The sequence below is a fragment of the Mesoplodon mirus genome (assembly GCF_964341445.2).
Source record: "Mesoplodon mirus genome assembly, chromosome: 5".
Classification (NCBI taxonomy): Eukaryota; Metazoa; Chordata; class Mammalia; order Artiodactyla; family Ziphiidae; genus Mesoplodon; species Mesoplodon mirus.
The window spans coordinates 39,624,529-39,643,380 of record NC_138980.1 but is presented as its reverse complement, the minus strand read 5'-3'; the positions used below and the strand labels follow the sequence as shown (position 1 = coordinate 39,643,380).

The window sequence follows — 18,852 nt, the reverse complement described above, 5'->3', positions numbered from 1 at the left end:
TCCTCCAGGGTCCCACCATCTCCTTTTAAGGCCTTGAAGAAACTGCATCCTCTCAGAAAGGGAAATAGAGGTGCACAGCGGATTGGTGGGAGGCTCACTCCCTAGCCTGTCCCAGCTCTCTGATTATGGGAGCATCGTTGGGGACTGGAGGGTTGAAACCCTTTCCGAAATCCTGCCCCTTGCTTACTCAGGCAGCAGCAAAATGGAAGAAGGGGTTCCTAGGGGCTGCAAGAGGTGCTTCTTGCAGGGGCGGGGTTATGTCACAACCTGACCCACCAGGCTCCAGGAGAAGTTTCAGCTGCTTTTGCAAAACATAGGGAGCCAGGAGCCTAGAGCACGGGAAAGGGTTGGTGGCTGGACTTAGCCCAGGTGGCCCTGTTCCTCCACCCCACCTCCCAGCCTGGTCCACCTCCTGCCTACCTGTCAGCTTTGGTGATGGAAATCCGCGGGGGGATCAGCAGTGGCAGTGTGGTGGGCCGTGGTGGCAGAGGGACCCCAGTTTCCAAGGGCTCAGGCTCAGCCCAGCCCAGGCCTGGACCCATGGAGAGGCGTCGGCGAGGGCGTCGGAGGGCAGCCCCGAGCATGTTGGCTCGGCCCGGTTCGGGGGTCTCTCGCGGCCTCTGAGGTGTGACAAGGGTGGGATAGGGGTGCAGCCTGGTCAGGCAGCTCTGAGCCCCTCTCTGCAGTAACGTCCCTCCCTAACCATCTGAGATAGTGGCCGATGGGGATATAGGCTCCTGTGCCCCTCTCACATCTTAGCCACTCACTAATCCCTCCCACAGAGGGTCCCTTCTCAGCCCTTACATCTGAAGGGTGCCTGTTCTCAGCCATAATTTTTGTGGGACTCCCTTTTTTCCTCTCTCTCTCTTTTTTTTTTGGTGTGTGTGTGGGCACACCACGCGGCATGCTGGATCTTATTTCCCTGACCAGGGATCGAACCCGTGCCTCCTGCAGTGGAAGCACAGATTCTTAACCACTGGATGGCCAGGGCTCTGGGCCCTCATGCCTGTACTCTGCCCTTCACTGTGAAACCCCTCTAACACATCACCATCCTCCACGTCCAGGAAGCCCCCTCTTGGCCTAAACGTCTGTGGCCCCCTCTCCTCATATCTGAGACCCTCAAGGCCTCACCCCCAGCACCCTCCCCTCCACCCTACAATCCTCTCCCTATTTGGAAAGCCCCTTGGAAGACCCTGCCTTCTACCCCTGGGCTGAGAGCCCTTAATTTGGGCAGCAGGAGAATAATGAAGTCAAGGGAGTAAACTGAGGCACAAGGGGACAGGACTCCCTGCTGCCCGGGGGGAAGTGAAGCCAGGCTTAGTGAGCAGTCAGTCTTGGTCTCTAGAGGGCTCCCTACTCCACCTCGCAGCCCAAGCCCCGCCCCCACCCCGGGCCCCGCCCCTCGCACCTCGTCACCGGTTCGGGCCACCGACAGGACACTGCGACTCCTCTTCATCCTGCCAGACTAGTGCGCCTTGGGGGCTTCAGGGACCATGTCGGCCCCGGCCAGCGCCTCCTGCAGGACCGGGCCGAAGGCATCCGCCATTAGCTCCCGGGGGCTCCCCCTGCCGGCTGAGCATGGAATCCGCCCCCGCCCCTCGGCAACTGCCTCTCCTGGGGCTTGACGTCAGCAGGTGGCTGACGCACTGCCTGTCGGTGACGTCGCCCGTCTGTTGCCAGAGCGACAGCTGATGCACGACTGGGCTCTGAACAGCGTCAATGCCTGGATTGGCCACTAGGGGGCCGAGAGCCTCCGGCCCGGGTCGCCCCAGCCCCCACCTGTCCTCTTGCGGGGGCTTCTCCAGCCTGGGGATCCCTCAGAGAAGACAGGGAGCTCCCAGAGCCGGCCGCGTGTGGCGCGTGGTCCGAGTCGGGGGCAGGAGGAAGCGTCTTCTCCGAGCTGTTGGGCTTTTATGCCTAAACCCGAAATAGCTCCGATGTGCGGGGGCCGGGCGCAGCGAGACGGCGGCTTGGGCACAGATGGGGGACGCGCAGGCAGAGGCGCGCAGAGAGAGACAGGGACGCGTGGAAATAGAAACAGACAGGGACACAGACGCAACTCCCCATTATGAGTGCGCTCTGCTGCCGGCAATCCCTATCTAAAAGCTTGCGGGAGGGAAAGGCTGGCTCGCTCGCTGCACCATCACACCCAGGCGCTGCAAATTATTGCTGTGTGGCCGTAGGTCAGTGGCTTAAACTGTCTAAGCCTCAGTTTCACCTCTGTGAAATGGAATGATAATCCTTGCAGGGTCTATACGAGAACGAAATGAGATCAGACCATATTGAATTCTCGAAGAACAGCGTCTGGCACGCAGTAAGTGCTTAATAAATACTATTACCATCTGAGCCTGTGGGAGTCTCTTAGAACCCAAGTCAGATCATGTCCCTCTTCTGCTCAGAGCCCTCCATGGCTTTCACCTCCCTCAGAGGAGACGTCAAAGTCCTCAACAAGAGGCTCACACACTCCTGCTGTCCTCATCTCCTCCCACCCTCCCCCAGGCTCACTCTGCTCCATCTACACTGGCCTCTTGGCTGTTTCTGGACACACCAGGCAAACTCTAGCCTCAGGGCTTTTGCACTTTCTGTTCCCCCTGCCTGGAACTTTCCCCCCTTAAACATCAGCAGGTCCCTCACATCCTTCAGGTCTTTAATCACATCTCACCTTTTCAGCATTTCTCCTGGTGTTTCTCTCCACCCCACCCCTGTTTAAAGTTGCTAGCCCCTCAGGATTCTTAAACTCCCTTATCCTGCTCTATTTTTTCACAGCATTTATCACCTCATAACATACTATGTAATTTACTTATTACCTGTATTGTCTGTCTTGTCCCATACTAGAATATCAGCTGCAGGAGGACAAAAATATTTTATCTATTTTATTAATATGTCCCCAGTGCCTAGAACTGAATCTGGAACATCGTAGGCTCTTAATAATTTGTTAAATGTCTAGTCACTGTTTTGAGGACTCAAGAGCATATTAATAATGTTCCTAGAAGGTCTCCTATGGACTAGCTCTTATTTCTTTTTCTTGCCGTATAGCTCTAACTAGCACTTCAGTTCAATATGAACTAGTAGAAATGAATGTAAACGTCATCTCACCCACGTAGTGCTTAGCACCAGGCAAGTCTATGACAGACAATCGTTGAACAAATGGATGAATGTATAAAGATAGCTTAAAGGTCACCTCCACTTCTGAGCCGGACAGAGCCAGTCCATGTTCTGGGCTCCCACTGCTGTTTGTTCTGCCCCTATTAAAGCACTCATCATCTGAGGTTGTAATTATTTGTATTCCCCACTAGAGCTCTGTGAGGGCAAGAAATGGTACCCATTCATCATGGTCCCCCACACATAGTCTCAATGAATGCTGAGTGAATAAATGAAGGAATGAGTTAGACATACAGAGAAAGAGGCACCCTCTCCTCTGTATGCAGACAGACACATATGCTCAGACAGGCAGAGAAAGGGCCACGTAGTAAGGACCATGCTTAGGCTCCAGTATTACATGGACAGACATGCATTCAAATCCTGACTGTGCCACTTATTAGCTGTATACTTGGGGGCAAGTTGCCCAGCCTCTTTGAGCTTCAGTTTCCTTATCTGTAAAATGGGGATAATATTCATACCTATCTGAGGAGGTTGTTGTGAGGATGAAATGAAATAATGCACGTAAGGTTCTGAGCACAGTGCCTGATTCATAGTAGGTGCTCATGAAACAGTAGCCACTATCTTAATAATACTAACAATTATCACTGTTGTTGACTCAGTGGAGCTATGGACATACATGGGAGACAGCTACACATTCACAGAGACCTCAGTTCCTCCCGTCCTCCCCCCTCATCCCGCTGGCCTCCTCACTGTTCCTCAAACACTTCAAGCATATTTAGGCCTCAGGGGCTTTGCACTTGCTTTTCCCTCCCCTGGAAAACCAGTCTCAGATATCCTGCGCTCCTCCCACCCCTGATCTCCCTTGGCTCTGCTTTCATTTTGTTTTAGACTTACAACATTCTAACAAGATATATAATTTACCTATTTTATTATTGCCTGTCCTTTGATTAGGACATGAGGTCAGGACGTTGGTCAGTTTTGTCCCCTGCTAGATCTCCAGGACCTAGGACAACGCTGGTATACAGTAGGTGCTCAACAAATGTCTCTTGAGTGAGTGAATAAATCCACTTGACTCCCTCACCTCCTTCACCTCTCTGCTCAAAGTCACCTCCTTTTAGAGGCCTTCCCTGGCATGGATGCCTCCCCCCACCCCATCACCTTCTGTTTCTCACTCATCTTTACTTTCTGTTCTCAGTACTCATTACCCCTGCGGTATCATATGTTTATGTTTCTGCTTGCCCCCACTCCTTAGTTCCATGAGGGCAGGGGATTTTTCTGTCTTGTTCTAGGGCCAACTTCATGGACACGTGACCTGAGCAGTCCCAATGGGCCCCATGCTTAGAAGGTTTAACGCACTGCTGTTGTGGTCTTGAAATTCTTAATAATTTTAAATAGGGGCCTTGCATTTTCATCTGGCCCTGGGCTCTGCAGAATTCTTTAGCCGGCCCTGGCTGTATCCTCAGTGCCCAGAACAGCTCATTGTAGGTGCTCAAGGATTTGTGGAATGAAGGAAGGAAGGGAGGAGGCCAGGGGAGAGAGGTGGAGACACGCATGCCACCACTGTCTGGACACCTGTGCACATTTGCAGAAATCATCTCTGGCAGAAACCTGGGCATGGGACACAGGGCCTCAGAAACTGACCTGAGTGCCCAGGTGGACGGGAGCCACTAAGCCTGCCTTCCCCTCCCCTGCGCAGCAGCCGGCTGGCGAGGGGGGTCCAGATGGCAGAGCAGGCACCAGGCTCAGGCTGAGAAGAGGCCTCTTCCCTCATCCAGCTTGTCAGCATCCCTGGCCTGGTCTGACAGAGGAGCACTGGCTTCACCCAACCTCCACTGTCTTCAGAAGGACAGGGTGATGGGCAGCTAAAGAGGGATGGAAATGAGGATGAATACCCTTGTCCACAGCTTGCCCCAGATCATTCAGGCCTGAGGAGGGACAATGACTACCCAAGCTCCATGACCTGGAGCTGGGAAGGACTCTCAGCCCCCCACCCCACGGGGCATGCGTGTGTGTGTGTGCACGTGCACACGTGTGAACGTGAGACTGTGTACACAGCTGTCCACATGCAACTGGACAGGTAGAACTCTCTGGGAGTCTGAGTGTTGTATAGTTGAGACTGGACCATACCTACAGGAGTGTGTGTATGTGACAAAGTGACACCATATCAGTCTATGTGGGCACGAGGCTGGCTGTGTCTCTGTGTGACTCTGAGTATGTGTGTGTGTGGAGGCGGGGAGGGTACATGCATGTGGGTGCAGCGGGAGGTACACTGGTTAGAAATGTGGATTCTGTGTTCAAATCTCTGCATGGCCACCCAGTAGCTATGGGGCCTCAGGCACACTATTAAGCTTCTCAGGCTCCAGCCTGTATGTGGTGATTGTATGATTACGTTTGTCTGGATCAAAGTGTGTGCGTGTGTGTGTGTGTGTGTGTGTGTGTGTTTGAAGAGTAATGCAACTCCTCTGGGAGGTCTTCCTGGATACCCAACCCACAGTAGACCCCTCCATTTTTCTCTCTTGTCACAAGCTATTTCTATCACTGTCCTAATCACAGTTTGTTGTTATATATTTATTTGTTTGTTTATGCTGTCTCTTCTCTGTTTTCTCTACTAAATGTCAGCTCCATGGGCGTAGGGGGTTTTCTTCTGTTTGCTGTTGTGTCCTGAGCACCTGGCACATAGTAGGCACTGAGTAAATACTTGTTGAATGGACGAATGCAGGGCTGTGTCTGTGTGGTATGGGGAGAGAGTTGGGCACTGGCTGGGTGTCATGGGTTCCTGGAGGGACCTGTGCTCAAGTCTGGTCTCTACTCTCTTCCATTCCCCGCTGTTCAAAACCATCCCTTCAGCCACCCTCACTTGTGTGGGAATGATGACACCCCATCAACTCCCTTATTGCCTTTGACGACATCTTTCCCTTTTCTGGGTCTTAGGGACTCACTCGCCTCATCCGTAAAATAGGAGAGACGATGGATTGGTTCATGATAAGCCTCTTACCTGATCTAAAGTGCTATGAAAATAGTCTTAATCTAAGCCCCTCTTTAACTCATTCAACATTTACTGAGCACCTATTGTGTACCAGCCACTCTTCTAGACCTGGCCCTCCCCTCATGGAGCTGAAAGTGAATGAGGAAGGCAGATACAAACCGTAAATCTCATTTAATCTTGAACATCCTTCCCTGCGGTCACTCTCTATGCCTCATGAAATTTTAGTCTTCACAGTCTGAAATCACCGTGGATATTTCTCTGTTTACACACTGATCTTGCTCCCTCACCAGTGTCCAGGGTCAGCAGAGCAGGGACTCAGCTGGTCTTGTTGGTTGATGTAGCCTGACAGCCTGGTCACAGTGTCCTGCACATAGTAGGCTCTTGGGAAATATGTGTGAAATGAGCTGTAAAATAAATGATGGCGTAACGGCAGACTCGCATGCATGACCTCCCCGAATCCTGGGTGTGTCATTACCCACTTTGCAGATGAGGAAATTGAGGCTCAGGAAGGCAAAACCGTTTGCCCAGTCCCACAGCCGCAGCTAAGCAGTGTGTGGCTATGGGATGCAGCAGAGGAAGCTTGGGAGCCTAGAGGAGCATTCCCAGCCCCCCACCCCCACCCCACAGGTACAAGACGCCCAGCAGGGGGTGCGCTGATGGGGGGAGGGCGGTTGGGAGTCCGAGGGACAGTGCAAAGCAACTCAGGGGTCTCTGTCTCAGTCCCCCAGGCTGGAGATGCTGTGTTGTCAGGAGATTAGTAAATGCTTGGCGCTGATCGGGGAGCTTCCGGCGCCCTGTCCCCAATTCTGGGAGCTGGGGCTCCTGGGACCCTGTTTCCCTGGGGCCAGGCAGCTCCGGTCTCCAAAGCCAGGTAGAGACCCCCGCGCCTACCCGGGAATCCGGCATCCGGGGTCCTCCCTACACACCCTCAGCCTGGAGGCCGGCCTGAAGCTCTCAAAGGGCGTACAGGGGGCTCCTGACTTTCTTGGGGGGCGAGGGAAGTCCCCCCCCCGTCCAGACCCCCTCCCTCCCGGCGCCTGGTCCCCCTCCCCACCGCAGCTTGGTCCAAAGCTTACCTTGCAGTGGGGCTGGGCAGAGGATGCCCCGCCCTCTCCGGCCTGAGGGGCGGGAGGGGACGGGGGTGTCCAGACCCTTTGTTGCTGGTGTGTGTGTGTGTGTGTGTGTGTGTGTGTGTGTGTGCGAGAGAGAGAGAGAGAGGGAGAGGGAGAGAGGGAGAGATTGTGAGACTCGCCGAGGTGTGGGTTCTTGCGCGCGCGTGCCCGGGACTTGACTGCCGCTGTGATGCTGGACTGCCGGGGCTGGAGGGGGAGGAGGAGGAGAGGGGGACTCCCCGCCCCCGCCCGCCTACTCGCGGGTTTGAATGGAGCGCGAGGGGGAGGGGCGGCAGCAGGCGGGCACTTTTGTCCGGATGGCCCCGCCCCTTCCGTGGGCAGGGGAATCCCCCACACCCCCACCCTTTTAGAGACCTTTACTCCAGTCGCTCCAGCCCCTCCCTCCAACGCCCGCTCTGGGGGAGTCTGGAAAAGGCTCCCTTCACCAGAGTGGCTGAAGCTCCTCCCGTCCACCCCGTCCCCCCAGCGCCCTTTAATCTGAGATAATCCTTGCCCTAGGCTGCAACGAAGCCTTTTATCCCGTGTCACAGCGTGGATAGGGATGTACGAAAATGTGTGGCTGGGTCGCCCAAGCTCCGTGTAATGGAGTCCTTAGCGCCCGGGACGAGGAAGGGGGCAGGCGCTGCGAGCAGTCCTAGAGTACATCAACGGGTCAAGACCCCCCGCCGTGCTCACGGCCAAGATTCCCCCCCACCCCCACCCGGCGCGAGGCCAAGAGCACGGGCCGCTAGTTAGACACTAGCGACACCCAGCGGCTGCACGGGGGGGCGCAGTGGACAGGCTCCCAAGGCCCGTTAGTGTGGTCCGGGTGATTCCAGAGGGGGCGTGTATGCGCGAATCCCCGCTAAAGAGGCAGAAGATGCGGGCGCGAGGGGTAGGCTGTGGTCCTAGCCGGGGAAACACCAGCCCTTAAGGCAGGGCTACATCGCCCCCACCTCCGACTCCTCAAGGGCAGGGCCATATCCTTCCTTTACTTAGACCCTCCCAGGACAGGGCCCTGTACCTCTCGGACTGGGAATGTTCTTTCCTATCAGGCACAAAGTTAAGTTCCTCTTCACAAGGGGCGGGAGCGAGGTCTTCTCGCCGAGACCCGGCCCCAGCAGTGGGCTCGGGCTGACGTCACTGCGGCGTGGCTAAGGGGACAATCCTCTCCCTCAGTCTCGCCAACTCCCCCCCTCACGGCCGCCGTAAACGCCCACCGTGGGGCAGCGGGAGATACAGGGAGCTCGAGGATGGAGAATCCACCCGTATACCCCTAGGAGGTGCCTAGCGGAGGCCCCGAGCCCGATGGGGTGAGGTCTCGGCGAAGACTCCCGGGAGCCGGAACACGTGCGCAGGGGTCTTTAAGACCTAGGTCGCCAGTGCCGCTGCCGCGGTTACTAGGGATGTGACGTTACGCGAGGGCGGGGGCGTCCGCGTCCGGGCGGAAACGGAAGGGGCGGGGCTCTGCGGGCAGATCTTGTGTGCTGCTGCCGCCGTAGCCCCTGTTGCTGCCGTCGCCGCCGCCGCCGCCGCTGCTGCCGCCAGAGCCGGAGCGGGCTGGGCCGCGGAGGCAAGATGGTGGACTACAGCGTGTGGGACCACATCGAGGTGTCTGACGATGAAGACGAGACGCACCCCAACATCGACACAGCCAGCCTCTTCCGCTGGCGGCACCAGGTAGAGCGCGCGCGCCCAGCGCCTTCCCCCACTCCCGGGACTCCGCTTCAGAGTTTTGACCCCTGATACTGCCGGGGGCCCAGCCATTGACACCTGGGTTTCCCACCCTACAGTCTGGACTTTCAGGATCTCCCGGGGTTCCTTGATTCAACTCCGGGGCAACAGAACTGCCGAGACCCTTGGGTTCCTTGCCCGTGATCCCGGGCCCTCCCCCCTCCCCTTCCAATTTCTTCTTGGAACTCCCAGTTGACCCCTAGGGCACCTTCTTCACAGTTTAGACTACCAAGACAAGCTTTGGACGTGCCCCCCCAGTCCATCTGGGACCTTCCACTTACACCCAGAATTCTACCTCAGAATCTGCACCCTGAACCTTTTCGGGTACCCACTTATGATCTTGGATGTCCCACTGGCCCCTACCAACCCCTAGAGTTCCCAATACTTTAAGTCTAGTCTGTGACCTGCCTTTCGGAATCTTGACGGTGATTCCCATTTAGATCTAGAGGTTCTGCTCCTTCAATAGAGCAAGGAGTTCTATCCTCCCTTGAGATTTCTGTTCCTGGCCTGGGACTCCAACCCACACCCAGGACCCCTTCCCTAGAACGTAGACCGGTGCCCCACCAGGGCCCTCAGTCCCATCTAGGACTGGAATTTTGAAACCTGGTTCCCCATCAGACTGAACCACGAGCTCCGCCCTGATGGAGCCTCCAATTCCGGCCGCTCTCCTTCAGCCTCATGTACTGTAGACCCAATTTCCCATTGCATCAGGAAACCCTACCCACGTGGCGTCCTGCCCAGCCAGAGCCCCTGCCCCTACTTGGTACTGCAGGCCCAGTCACCGCCCACCCCCAAGACAGGCTTCCTGTAGGAACCTCCGCCAGCATTGGAATGCCTCATTCAAACCCAAGTCCAGGACCTAAACCCACCCCAGCTTCCTTCCGACCCCAGTTTGGTCTGCTGTCCTCAGACACCCACACTGACCCTGCTTTTACCAGGGACCCTCCCAGTCTGATTCCAAATTCCCTGCACCTTCTTTTATTTATTTTCCCCCAATCCAGACCCCAGAATCCCAAGTCTGTGTGTTCTCTCACCCCTCTCAGGCCAACAGAATGGCTCTCATGAGACCTAATGTTCTAATCTACTCCACCAAATCAGAGCTCCTGCTCCCACATTCCTATGCTTGTTACACTCTCAGACTGAGGGCATATATCTCTCAGAATCTTCCAGTTAGGAATTCCTCACCCCACCTTCCCATATATCAGCTCCCGGTCGTTTATCTAGAAGCTTCTAGAAGGGCCCTTCCCCATCCTGCTAAGACCCAGCATTAGTCCCTACATCTGGTTCCCAGTCCCAGTTCCAACCCATGCCTTAAAGCAGCAGCCTCCTGGGTAGTGTACCTGCCGGGTGGGCCCCTGGAGTGTAAGGAGAAAGTTCTAGCACTTCTCTTTCTTGCCATGTGTAACATTTTATTATGAAATATTGAAGATCTCTGCAAGCTCTCAAGGCGATTCTTGGGAACACCTATTTCTGTCACATAGTTAGTCTATATCACCGTGGGGAGGACGGTTTGGTCCTGCTGAGTTTGGAGGCCGATGCCCCCTCTCCTGCAGTATCCTCCTCCCACCACACCCTTCTCCCTCTTGGCACAAAACCTTTTCCTGGGCTGCTGCTGGGAGCCCCAGGGCTGGAGTGGAGGCGGGGAGCCTGGTGTCTCCAGCACCCAGTTCAGCGGCCACCAAGCCTGGGTTCTCATCCCAGCCCTGCCACAGGGCCATTGCTGCTTTAGGGGGAGTGAGACCCCGCCTCCATGAGACCATCATAAGGAAGACATGAAATGAGATCTGAAAAGAACTTGGCTCAGGGCCTGGGAGGGAGTAAGCAGGACCAGAGGGGAAAGGGGGATTAGAGAAAAGGTAGCCTGGTGTGCTTCTGAGCACAGGCCTGCCCACCCGGGTTCAGATGCTGGTTCCTGCTGAATCACTGACCTGCTGCATTGCCCCCAGTGAGTTTTGATCTCTCTGTGCCTCAATTTCTCCAGCTGGGGATCTTATTAGTATCTACCTCATAGGGTTGTTGTGAGGGTTGCCTTATGTATTTAATGTGTATAATGCTCTCAGGACAGCACCTGGCATGTAATAAACTGTGTAGAAACTTTAGCCACTATCATTATTATTACTCATGTAATTCACGCTCATGGTAAAAAAATAATCCAAAGGTTCCAGAAGGGGACCAGCGAGTCTTCCTGGCTCCAGCTCCAGCTCCCTGGCTCCCTTGCCCAGAAACAGCCACCAGTACTAGTTTCTTGTGGCTCCTCCCAGCGAGCTGTGTGGCATCCAGGTTCTGTGAGCCTCGGGTCCCCTGTCTGTAAGGAGGGCAGTTATACCTGTGGCCCCTACTCACTGCCAAGGCTTCTGCCCTGCCCAGGCTGCTACAGCCCCTCCCGGAGGCGTAAAGCTCAGGCTGGGCAGGCTGCCACCCCCAGCAGCTCCAGGAGGCCTTTATTTAGCTTTGGCCTCCCTGGCGGCTGCTCAGAGGATGCCGGGAAGATTTTGATGGCCGTCCAGCAGAAACCAGCAGTGTGGTAGATTCCTGCTGCCACCCAAGGCCAGCTATAATGCCAACCATAACCCTCATAAGGCAGCAGGAAGGCTCCAGGTGACACAGGCCCGTCATGGAAAAAGAGAGGTGGCAGAGGCCACAAGGTGTCCTCTGCAAGGCGAGGGCCTGATCCGAGTGGGAAAAGTGAGGCTCAGGGTTGGCCATGTCGGTCCTATGGGGCGTTAGAGAAGGATTCAGGTCTCCCAATTCTCACCCGCCGTCTTCCTGGCCCTGTGCTAGAACCTGGAGATACAGCCTCTAGTAAAGCGCACAGCTAGTTAGCAGACCATTCTGGTGGCCGTGGCCGTGGCCATGATGACGGTGATGACAGTTGAGGACACATATACTGAGTGCTGTGTTGCAAGCAGTTTCCTGGGAGTAACTCATTTAGTCCTCACAACAACTCTGTGAGGCCCCATTTCATAGAGGGGGACACCAAGGCAGGGAGAGAGATGAGACTTGGCCAAGGTCACATCACCAGTAAGTGGTGGAGCTGGGCTGCTCTGATGATACAGTAACAACTGCTCCCAGTTACCAGTTACAAGCATTTACTGGATATCGAGCTAAGCACTTGAAGGACATTTTCTTGTTTGAGCCCCAGTACAGTCCCCAGAGAGAGACAGATTGTCCCCTTGGACAGACAGTAATGACAGTAGCCAACGTGGGAATGGTGCTGACTGAGCACCCAGCACGGCTCTGGACTGTCTCATTTTATAACCTTTTTTGCTTTTCCCAGTGCAACCTTGGCACTGTTGTCTGCATCTGACAGATGAGGAAACTGAAGTTAGGGGATTGGCCCAGGGACACCCGGCCATTACATGGTGGCTGTGAGATATGACCCCAGGTCTGGTGCCCCAAGGCCTTCCACTAGCATCTCATCACATCATCTGATGATCACAGAGGGGCCTTTGGGGCTCAGTGACTCCGGGGGTCGGGCACTTGGGGAAGGCTCTGTCGAAGCTGAGACTTGGGGACAAAGCAGATGGAGTAAGGGGAAGAGAGTTCCAGGTGCGAGGAACAGCATGTGCAGAGGCTAAGAGTCAGGAGAGAGCTGGTCCATTCAGGGCTAGCATCAACCACAGGGGCCGGCATCAGCCTGGGACCCAGACACCCAAGGAGCCTTGGCCATCTGGCCAGCGTGGGGCAGGGGTCTGGGGTCCCCTCTGAACCCAGACACTCCAGTCTGAGGTAGCAGGGAGGGCTGTGGTCAGACAGGTACATTTCAGAGGCTCCTGTGGCAGCTTCCGAGCCTGGATTGGGGTGACAGTGATGGAAGATGGTGGCACCTCTCAGGGTTCAGTCATTGGCTCTGGGTTGAGCAGGCACTGCTGGGAGCCAAGCAGGGTTGGAGAGTGACAGGGCCCAGTGATCTGATAGGGGTCGGGATGGGGGACTGAGGAGATGGGGTGCAGTGGAAGAGGAGGTCTGAGGAGCGGCGTCTGGGGTAGGGGGGGACAGGAGGCTGGTGGACACTAGGCTGGGCTCAGGAGGGCATGCTGACCTGGAGACAGAGCTGAGCGGGCCTCTGCAGATCCAGGTGCAGCCCTTGGGGTGGAGCAAATTGGAGAAACAACTGGAAATGAAAAGTGTCAGGGGAGTTTCCTGGTAGCCTAGTGGTTACGATTCTAGACTTTCACTGCCATGCCCCGGGTTCAGTCCCTGGTCGGGGAACTGTGATCCCACAAGCCACGCAGCGTGGCCAAAAGAAAAAAGAAAAAAATAGTGTCAGGATTTGGTGGCAGAGCGGGAGGGACAGGGCTCACAACAGGCCTCAGCTTGGGACAGGAGGCGGGGGCAGGCTCTTTGCTGAGGGAGGACACAGCAGAAAAACAGGTCTGGGGGCTCCGGTGGGAAGTTCAGTTTTGGGCACAGAATTGGAGGTGCCTGTGGGACACCCAAGCAGCGGTGGCTTGAGGGGCATGGTGGGCACAGGAGGGTGCTCGAGTGTTACTGAGGGTGGCTCCAGGGAGGAGGGGGAACCTGAGACCCTGGGGAGAGGTGAGGCCTCTATCCAGTATCTTATTACTTTATTACATCCAACAAGGCTTTCCTGAGTCCGTACTGTGTGTCAGGCCCAGTTCCTGGCTCTGGAGGCACAACAGTGAACAGATCCCCACCTTCGTGGAGCCAGTATCCTTGGAGGAGGACAGTGCCCGAAACATGATAAATAATTGTCACAGGCTGTTGTCGGGTGACAAGTGCTGAGGAGGAAGATCAAGAAGAGCAGAGTAGGGGGAGGTTGAGACCTTCAGCCGGGTGGTCAAGGAAGGCCTCATCTGTAAGGGACTTTTTTTTTTTTTTTTTTTTTTTGGCTGCACTGCACAACTTGTGGGATCTTAGTTCCCCAACCAGGGATTGAACCCGGGCCCTCGGCAGTGAAAGCACGAAGTCTTAACCACTGGACCACCAGGGAATTCCCTGTAAGGGACATTTGAAGATGATAAGGGGGACTTCCCTGGTGGTCCAGTGGTTAAGACTCTACACTCCCAGTGCAGTGGGCACAGGTTCAACCCCTGATGAGGGAACCGCGATCTCGCATGCTGCAGGGTGTGGCCAGTGAATGAATAAATAAATAAATAATATATTTTTTTAAAAAAAGAAGATGTTAAGGATGCTGGGGTGGGGGGTATCTGGGGAGAGAACATTCCAGGCCAAGGGAACAGCCAGTGCAAAGGCCCTGAGGTTTGAAGTGGGTCCGAGAAAAGGTGAGGCAGCCAGTGTGGCTGGAGGGAGGGGGTGAGCAGGAAGAGGTGAGGCCGTGGAGGGCACGGGACAGATTGCGCATGGCCCTGTGGGTCACAGGGAGGACTTAGGTTTTTGCTCCAAGTGAGGTGGCAGCCGTAGAGGGTTCTGAGCAAAGAGGGACCGCCCTGGCTCAGGTGCACCTGTAGGGGCGAGAGCGGGAGCTGGGAGTCCGGCACACGGAGGTTGGTGCTGACGTTCTCTGGGGTCATCCCAGGTGCAGCTCTTGGGGTCCTGGGGCTGGGGCTGGGGTCAAGGGACAAGCCGTTCCACAGAGTGATGGGCCGTGCCTGTCCCACAGGCCCGGGTGGAGCGCATGGAGCAGTTCCAGAAAGAGAAGGAGGAGCTGGACAGGGGCTGTCGCGAGTGCAAGCGCAAGGTGGCTGAGTGCCAGCGGAAGCTGAAGGATCTGGAGGTGGCCGAGGGCGAGGGCAGCAGGGCCGAACTGGAGCGGCTGCAGGCCGAGGCACAGCAGCTGCGCAAGGAGGAGCGGAGCTGGGAGCAGAAGCTGGAGGAGATGCGCAAGAAGGAGAAGAGCATGCCCTGGAACGTGGACACACTCAGCAAGGACGGCTTCAGCAAGGTGTGCGAGGGCCGGGCGCGCTCGGCAGGCGGCGGCAGGTGTGGCGGAGGGGACTGCTCAGGTCCAGGGACCGGTGGATGGGGGTGGCGGGTGAGGGGATCAGGTGTGGGGGCCCAGGCAGGTGCGGCACCCCACCGGTACCCCCCCGCTCTGATCTGCCCGAAGGCCCTAGTCCGAGGCCACACCTGCCACGCCCACGCTCCCGCCACACTGATGTTCATGGCGCCGTCGCCACCTCCACCCTGGATGGGATGGGCGCTGCGGCCGCGGCCCACCCGGCCACGCTTGAGGCGCCGCACAGCCTCGCCCCAGCCCACTCCCCTTCTCGCCCCACCACAGAGCATGGTCAATACCAAGCCTGAGCGGGCGGAGGAGGAGTCGGAGGAGGTGAGGGAACAGAAACACAAAACCTTCGTGGAGAAGTATGAGAAACAGATCAAGCACTTCGGTGAGTTGGGCCCAGGTGGGGGCCCGGTGGGCGGTGCACGTGACAAGGGGCTGGCCTCCGCCTCCAGGGCCCTTCCAACACCTCGCCAACACCTTCCCGCAGGCATGCTCCGCCGCTGGGACGACAGCCAGAAGTACCTGTCGGACAACGTCCACCTGGTGTGCGAGGAGACCGCCAACTACCTGGTCATCTGGTGCATTGACCTAGAGGTGGAGGAGGTATGTGGAGCCCGCCCCCGGGGCTGGGGAAAGGCTCTGCCCTGGGTCCTCCACTTGGTGACGCTGTGCTTGTTTTCCCTTGGCAGAAATGTGCGCTGATGGAGCAGGTGGCCCACCAGACCATCGTCATGCAGTTCATCCTGGAGCTGGCCAAGAGCCTGAAGGTGGACCCCCGTGCCTGCTTCCGGCAGTTCTTCACGAAGATCAAGGTAGGGAGGGCCCGGCGCGGCCAGGGCAGAGTGGAGGGCAGTGCTCCTCAGAGAACCGGCCTGCGGTCCGCTGGAGGAGACAGACACGGGTTTACTCGGACTCAGGCCCCTGTGATCAGTCCTCTCCTCAGTCAGGAGAGGGCTGGGCCACGGAGGAGCTGCCAAGTGGTCGGCTCCTGGCACGTGTAGAAAGCCGAGCTGGCATGATGTGCTGGAAGTCCTAACCTGGGGTGAGGGCCAGAATCAAGGATGCCTGTGGGTTTCTTACCTGAGCACCTGAAGAGCAGAGCTATCCCTGCTGAGCTGGGGGAGATGCAGGACAGACTGAGGGGTGTGACCTGGAGCTCCAGGGTGGCTGTGTTGCATTTGAGAAGCCCGCTAAACTCCACAGGAGGACCCGGAGGAGGTGGGTGTCCCGAGTCTGAGGTTCAGGGGGATGTGCGGGCAGGTGGTTGTGAGCACAGAGGTATAAAGTCGAGCTCGGAGGAGGCGGAGGAGAGCCCTGGGGCCCAGGGTGCCCGTCTGTCAGTTCAGGACCAGATGTGGGGAGCCCTGCGGCATCTCTGAGCACCTGCAGTGGGGCGGTCTTGGCTCCCCCAGTTGAGCCCTGTGCACACCCCTGCCCCCCGCAGACTGCTGACCGTCAGTACATGGAGGGCTTCAATGATGAGCTGGAGGCCTTCAAAGACCGCGTGCGGGGCCGGGCCAAGCTGCGCATCGAGAAAGCCATGAAGGAGTACGAGGAGGAGGAGCGCAGGAAGCGGCTCGGTCCCGGCGGCCTGGACCCCGTTGAGGTCTACGAGTCCCTCCCTGAGGTGCGGCTCCCTGGGCCCTGGCGGGCAGCAGGCAGGCAGCCAGTGGGGTCCCCAGGCTCCCTGGGATCCAGGCCCTGACCCCACCCCTCTGCACCCACAGGAACTCCAGAAATGCTTTGACGTGAAGGATGTGCAGATGCTCCAAGATGCCATCAGCAAGATGGACCCCACCGTGAGTAGCTGCGCCCAAGCCCACCTGGGCGAGCGATGTGTCTCCCCGGCCCCCTCCAGCTCTGTGGCCCACATCATTGGTAGAAGTGTCCCTCCTGGGCTTCTCAAAGGAACAAGGGACGTTTTGTCACTGTGTGGCCAGCACACGAGGCAGCCAGGCTTTGTGCCACCTGCTCACTTACATTTATTGAGCACCTACTGTGTGCCCAGCGTCCAGATTGAGTGTCCCTGTCCCTGTGGGCTGTTGATGAGCACACCAACTGACCCCACCTTTGCCAGCAGCTCAGAGTGGCCCAAGGAGGGGTCCCTTTCCAGCCTCAGTTACCTCATCAAACCACTTTCTCTCGATATTAACTCATGAAATCCATGGGGAGGGCTGAGCACATAGTTGGTGCTGGTAAAAACATCAGCTGTTTGGAGCAGTAACCGCGCTGGCAGATAAATACTTTGAGTCTTGATAGACCTCGGTTTGACCCCATTCCTGCTGCCTGTCTCACTGGTTGGCCACACTGCTTTCCTCATCTGTAAAATGAGTCTAGTCGCAAGACCTGGCCCAGGGTTTCTAGACGCTTCTGTGGGAATGAACATCTAGACCAAGGGTCTTCCGCCTATGGCTTGCAGGCTCATTGCCTGTCTCTACATAAAACTTGATTGGAATGCAGCAGCCAGGCTGGTTTATTTTCATCTTGTCTGTGGCTGATTTTGTGCTACAACCATAAAGTTGAGGAATGATGGGTTGAGAGGTTTTGACACAGACCTGAGGGCCCGCAAGCCAACAATATTTAGTCTGGCCCTTGACAAAAAAGTTTGCTGACCCTTGTTCTAGACTACACTGTTTAAACTTGAATTAAAGTTAAGTGAGATTTAAAGTTCCCCTGCACCAGCCACATTTGAAGTACTTGGTAGCCACACGTGGCTGGTGGCTACCATATTGTACGGCACAGATTACAGGCCATTTCCATCATTGCGGGCAGTTCTTTTGTAAAGCTGTGATCTAGAAAGAGCAGGAAGCAGGCTCAAGGATGTGCAGGGGACAGGCGGGCCACCAGAAGGTGGCAGCCCAGCCTCACCAACCCACCCTTCTCCCTGCAGGACGCAAAGTACCACATGCAGCGCTGCATCGACTCCGGCCTCTGGGTCCCCAACTCCAAGTCCAGTGAGGCCAAAGAAGAGGAGGAGGCGGGTCCCGGGGACCCCTTGCTGGAAGCCTCCAACCCGGGCGACGAGAAAGACGTCAGCGCATGACCCACCTCAGCTGCTGCCCGACTGCCTGCAGGCCCCTGTGCGCCCCTTTTCAGAAAACAAAAATAGACACCATCTCCCCAGCTCCTGGCTTCCTCCACTTTTGCTGCTCCCACACCTAGCCCGGAGGGGCCTGCCCACCCCCCCTCCACTGACCCCACTCCCCGAGCGCTCATCCAAGTCTGCTTTGAGTCAAGGGGCTTCACTGCCTGCAGCTCCCCCACTTCAGCATTATGCCAAAGGCTCGGGGGTCCAGGGAGGGGTAGAGGTTGCCAGGCTGGTCCACGGGGTATGGGTGGGGTCCCCAGCCGAGGGCCCTGCCCCAGTCACTGTGGGCTCCGTTTTCACTGTTCATCTGCTGTTGAGTCTCCTATATAGTAAACAGCAATTATCTTCCAATAAAGGATTTCAGATGCTCCGCGAGACCTCAGGAGGGCTGGCACAGCTCTTCTCTTGCGGGGTGGGAGGGAACCCTGGTCGGTGTTGGCGCCTGGGCCTGTGAGGCCCCCAGCTTTGCCCTGCAGCAAATGGGCAAAATGTCCTCCATTCTCACTCCAGGCTCTCCAGGAATGTGTCGTTCCGCCGCCTGGAACACTTCCTCAGGACACCTTTGTGTCGAGTTCTCACTCCCCCCCTACCCCTGTAAGTCTTGGGATTATCTCATCCCTCTGAGACCCCCACCACTGTCCGTTCAGGAGCATCAACTTGCACCATGTCTCACCTTCCACGTGGCCAGCTCTGCCTCCAAAACGAATCTTGCGTCTGTCCACTGCCCTTCGTCCTCCACCCCGGTTCAGGTCCCTATCACCTCTGGCCTGCATGCCCACTCCAGCCTCTTCCCTGTCTCCCCTGCCCTCACTGGACCCCAGCAGGCAGCCGCCAGTGGGCACCTGTGAACACCTGAGTCAGGGCACATCCCTCAGAGCAGAAGCCTAAGACCTCCCTGCAG

At 56.7% G+C, this 18,852-nt stretch overlaps 2 protein-coding genes across 3 annotated transcripts in view; one reads left to right on the top strand and one right to left on the bottom strand.

Annotated features, from left to right (window-relative positions):
* PDE4A (phosphodiesterase 4A) overlaps positions 1 to 7,406 on the bottom strand; it is a gene marked incomplete at its 5' end in the record, with an annotated part of 47,691 nt that extends 40,285 nt beyond the window's left edge. Inside the window, 3 exons of the mRNA XM_082623922.1 lie at positions 421 to 620; positions 1,409 to 1,516; positions 7,165 to 7,406. Of these exons, the coding sequence (XP_082480048.1) occupies positions 421 to 620; positions 1,409 to 1,456 (248 nt within the window). The remainder of the gene's footprint in view (positions 1 to 420; positions 621 to 1,408; positions 1,517 to 7,164) is intronic.
* Positions 7,407 to 8,682: 1,276 nt separating this feature from the next.
* On the top strand, positions 8,683 to 18,333 carry CDC37 (cell division cycle 37, HSP90 cochaperone). 2 transcript variants are annotated; one of them, XM_082623930.1, is made up of 8 exons: positions 8,683 to 8,880; positions 14,519 to 14,800; positions 14,966 to 15,248; positions 15,351 to 15,466; positions 15,553 to 15,675; positions 16,308 to 16,490; positions 16,591 to 16,662; positions 17,754 to 18,333. In XM_082623930.1, the coding sequence occupies exons 1-8, from the start codon at positions 8,779 to 8,781 to the stop codon at positions 17,904 to 17,906; spliced, it is 1,314 nt and encodes a 437-aa protein (XP_082480056.1). In that variant the 5' UTR covers positions 8,683 to 8,778; the 3' UTR covers positions 17,907 to 18,333. The 2 variants fall into 2 exon arrangements, with proteins under 2 accessions (XP_082480056.1, XP_082480057.1); XM_082623931.1 differs by having other exon boundaries at positions 8,687 to 8,880; positions 15,140 to 15,248.
* Positions 18,334 to 18,852: the final 519 nt, after the last annotated feature.

What these genes read in the sequence shown, in the direction of transcription:
- CDC37 (XM_082623930.1), top strand. Translation starts at nt 8,779, where the DNA reads ATGGTGGACTACAGCGTGTGGGACCACATCGAGGTGTCTGACGATGAA. An exon ending in GCAAGGACGGCTTCAGCAAG is followed by an intron (nt 14,801 to 14,965) that starts GTGTGCGAGGGC and finishes ATCTGCCCGAAG; the next exon opens with GCCCTAGTCCGAGGCCACAC. An exon ending in TCTACGAGTCCCTCCCTGAG is followed by an intron (nt 16,491 to 16,590) that starts GTGCGGCTCCCT and finishes CTGCACCCACAG; the next exon opens with GAACTCCAGAAATGCTTTGA.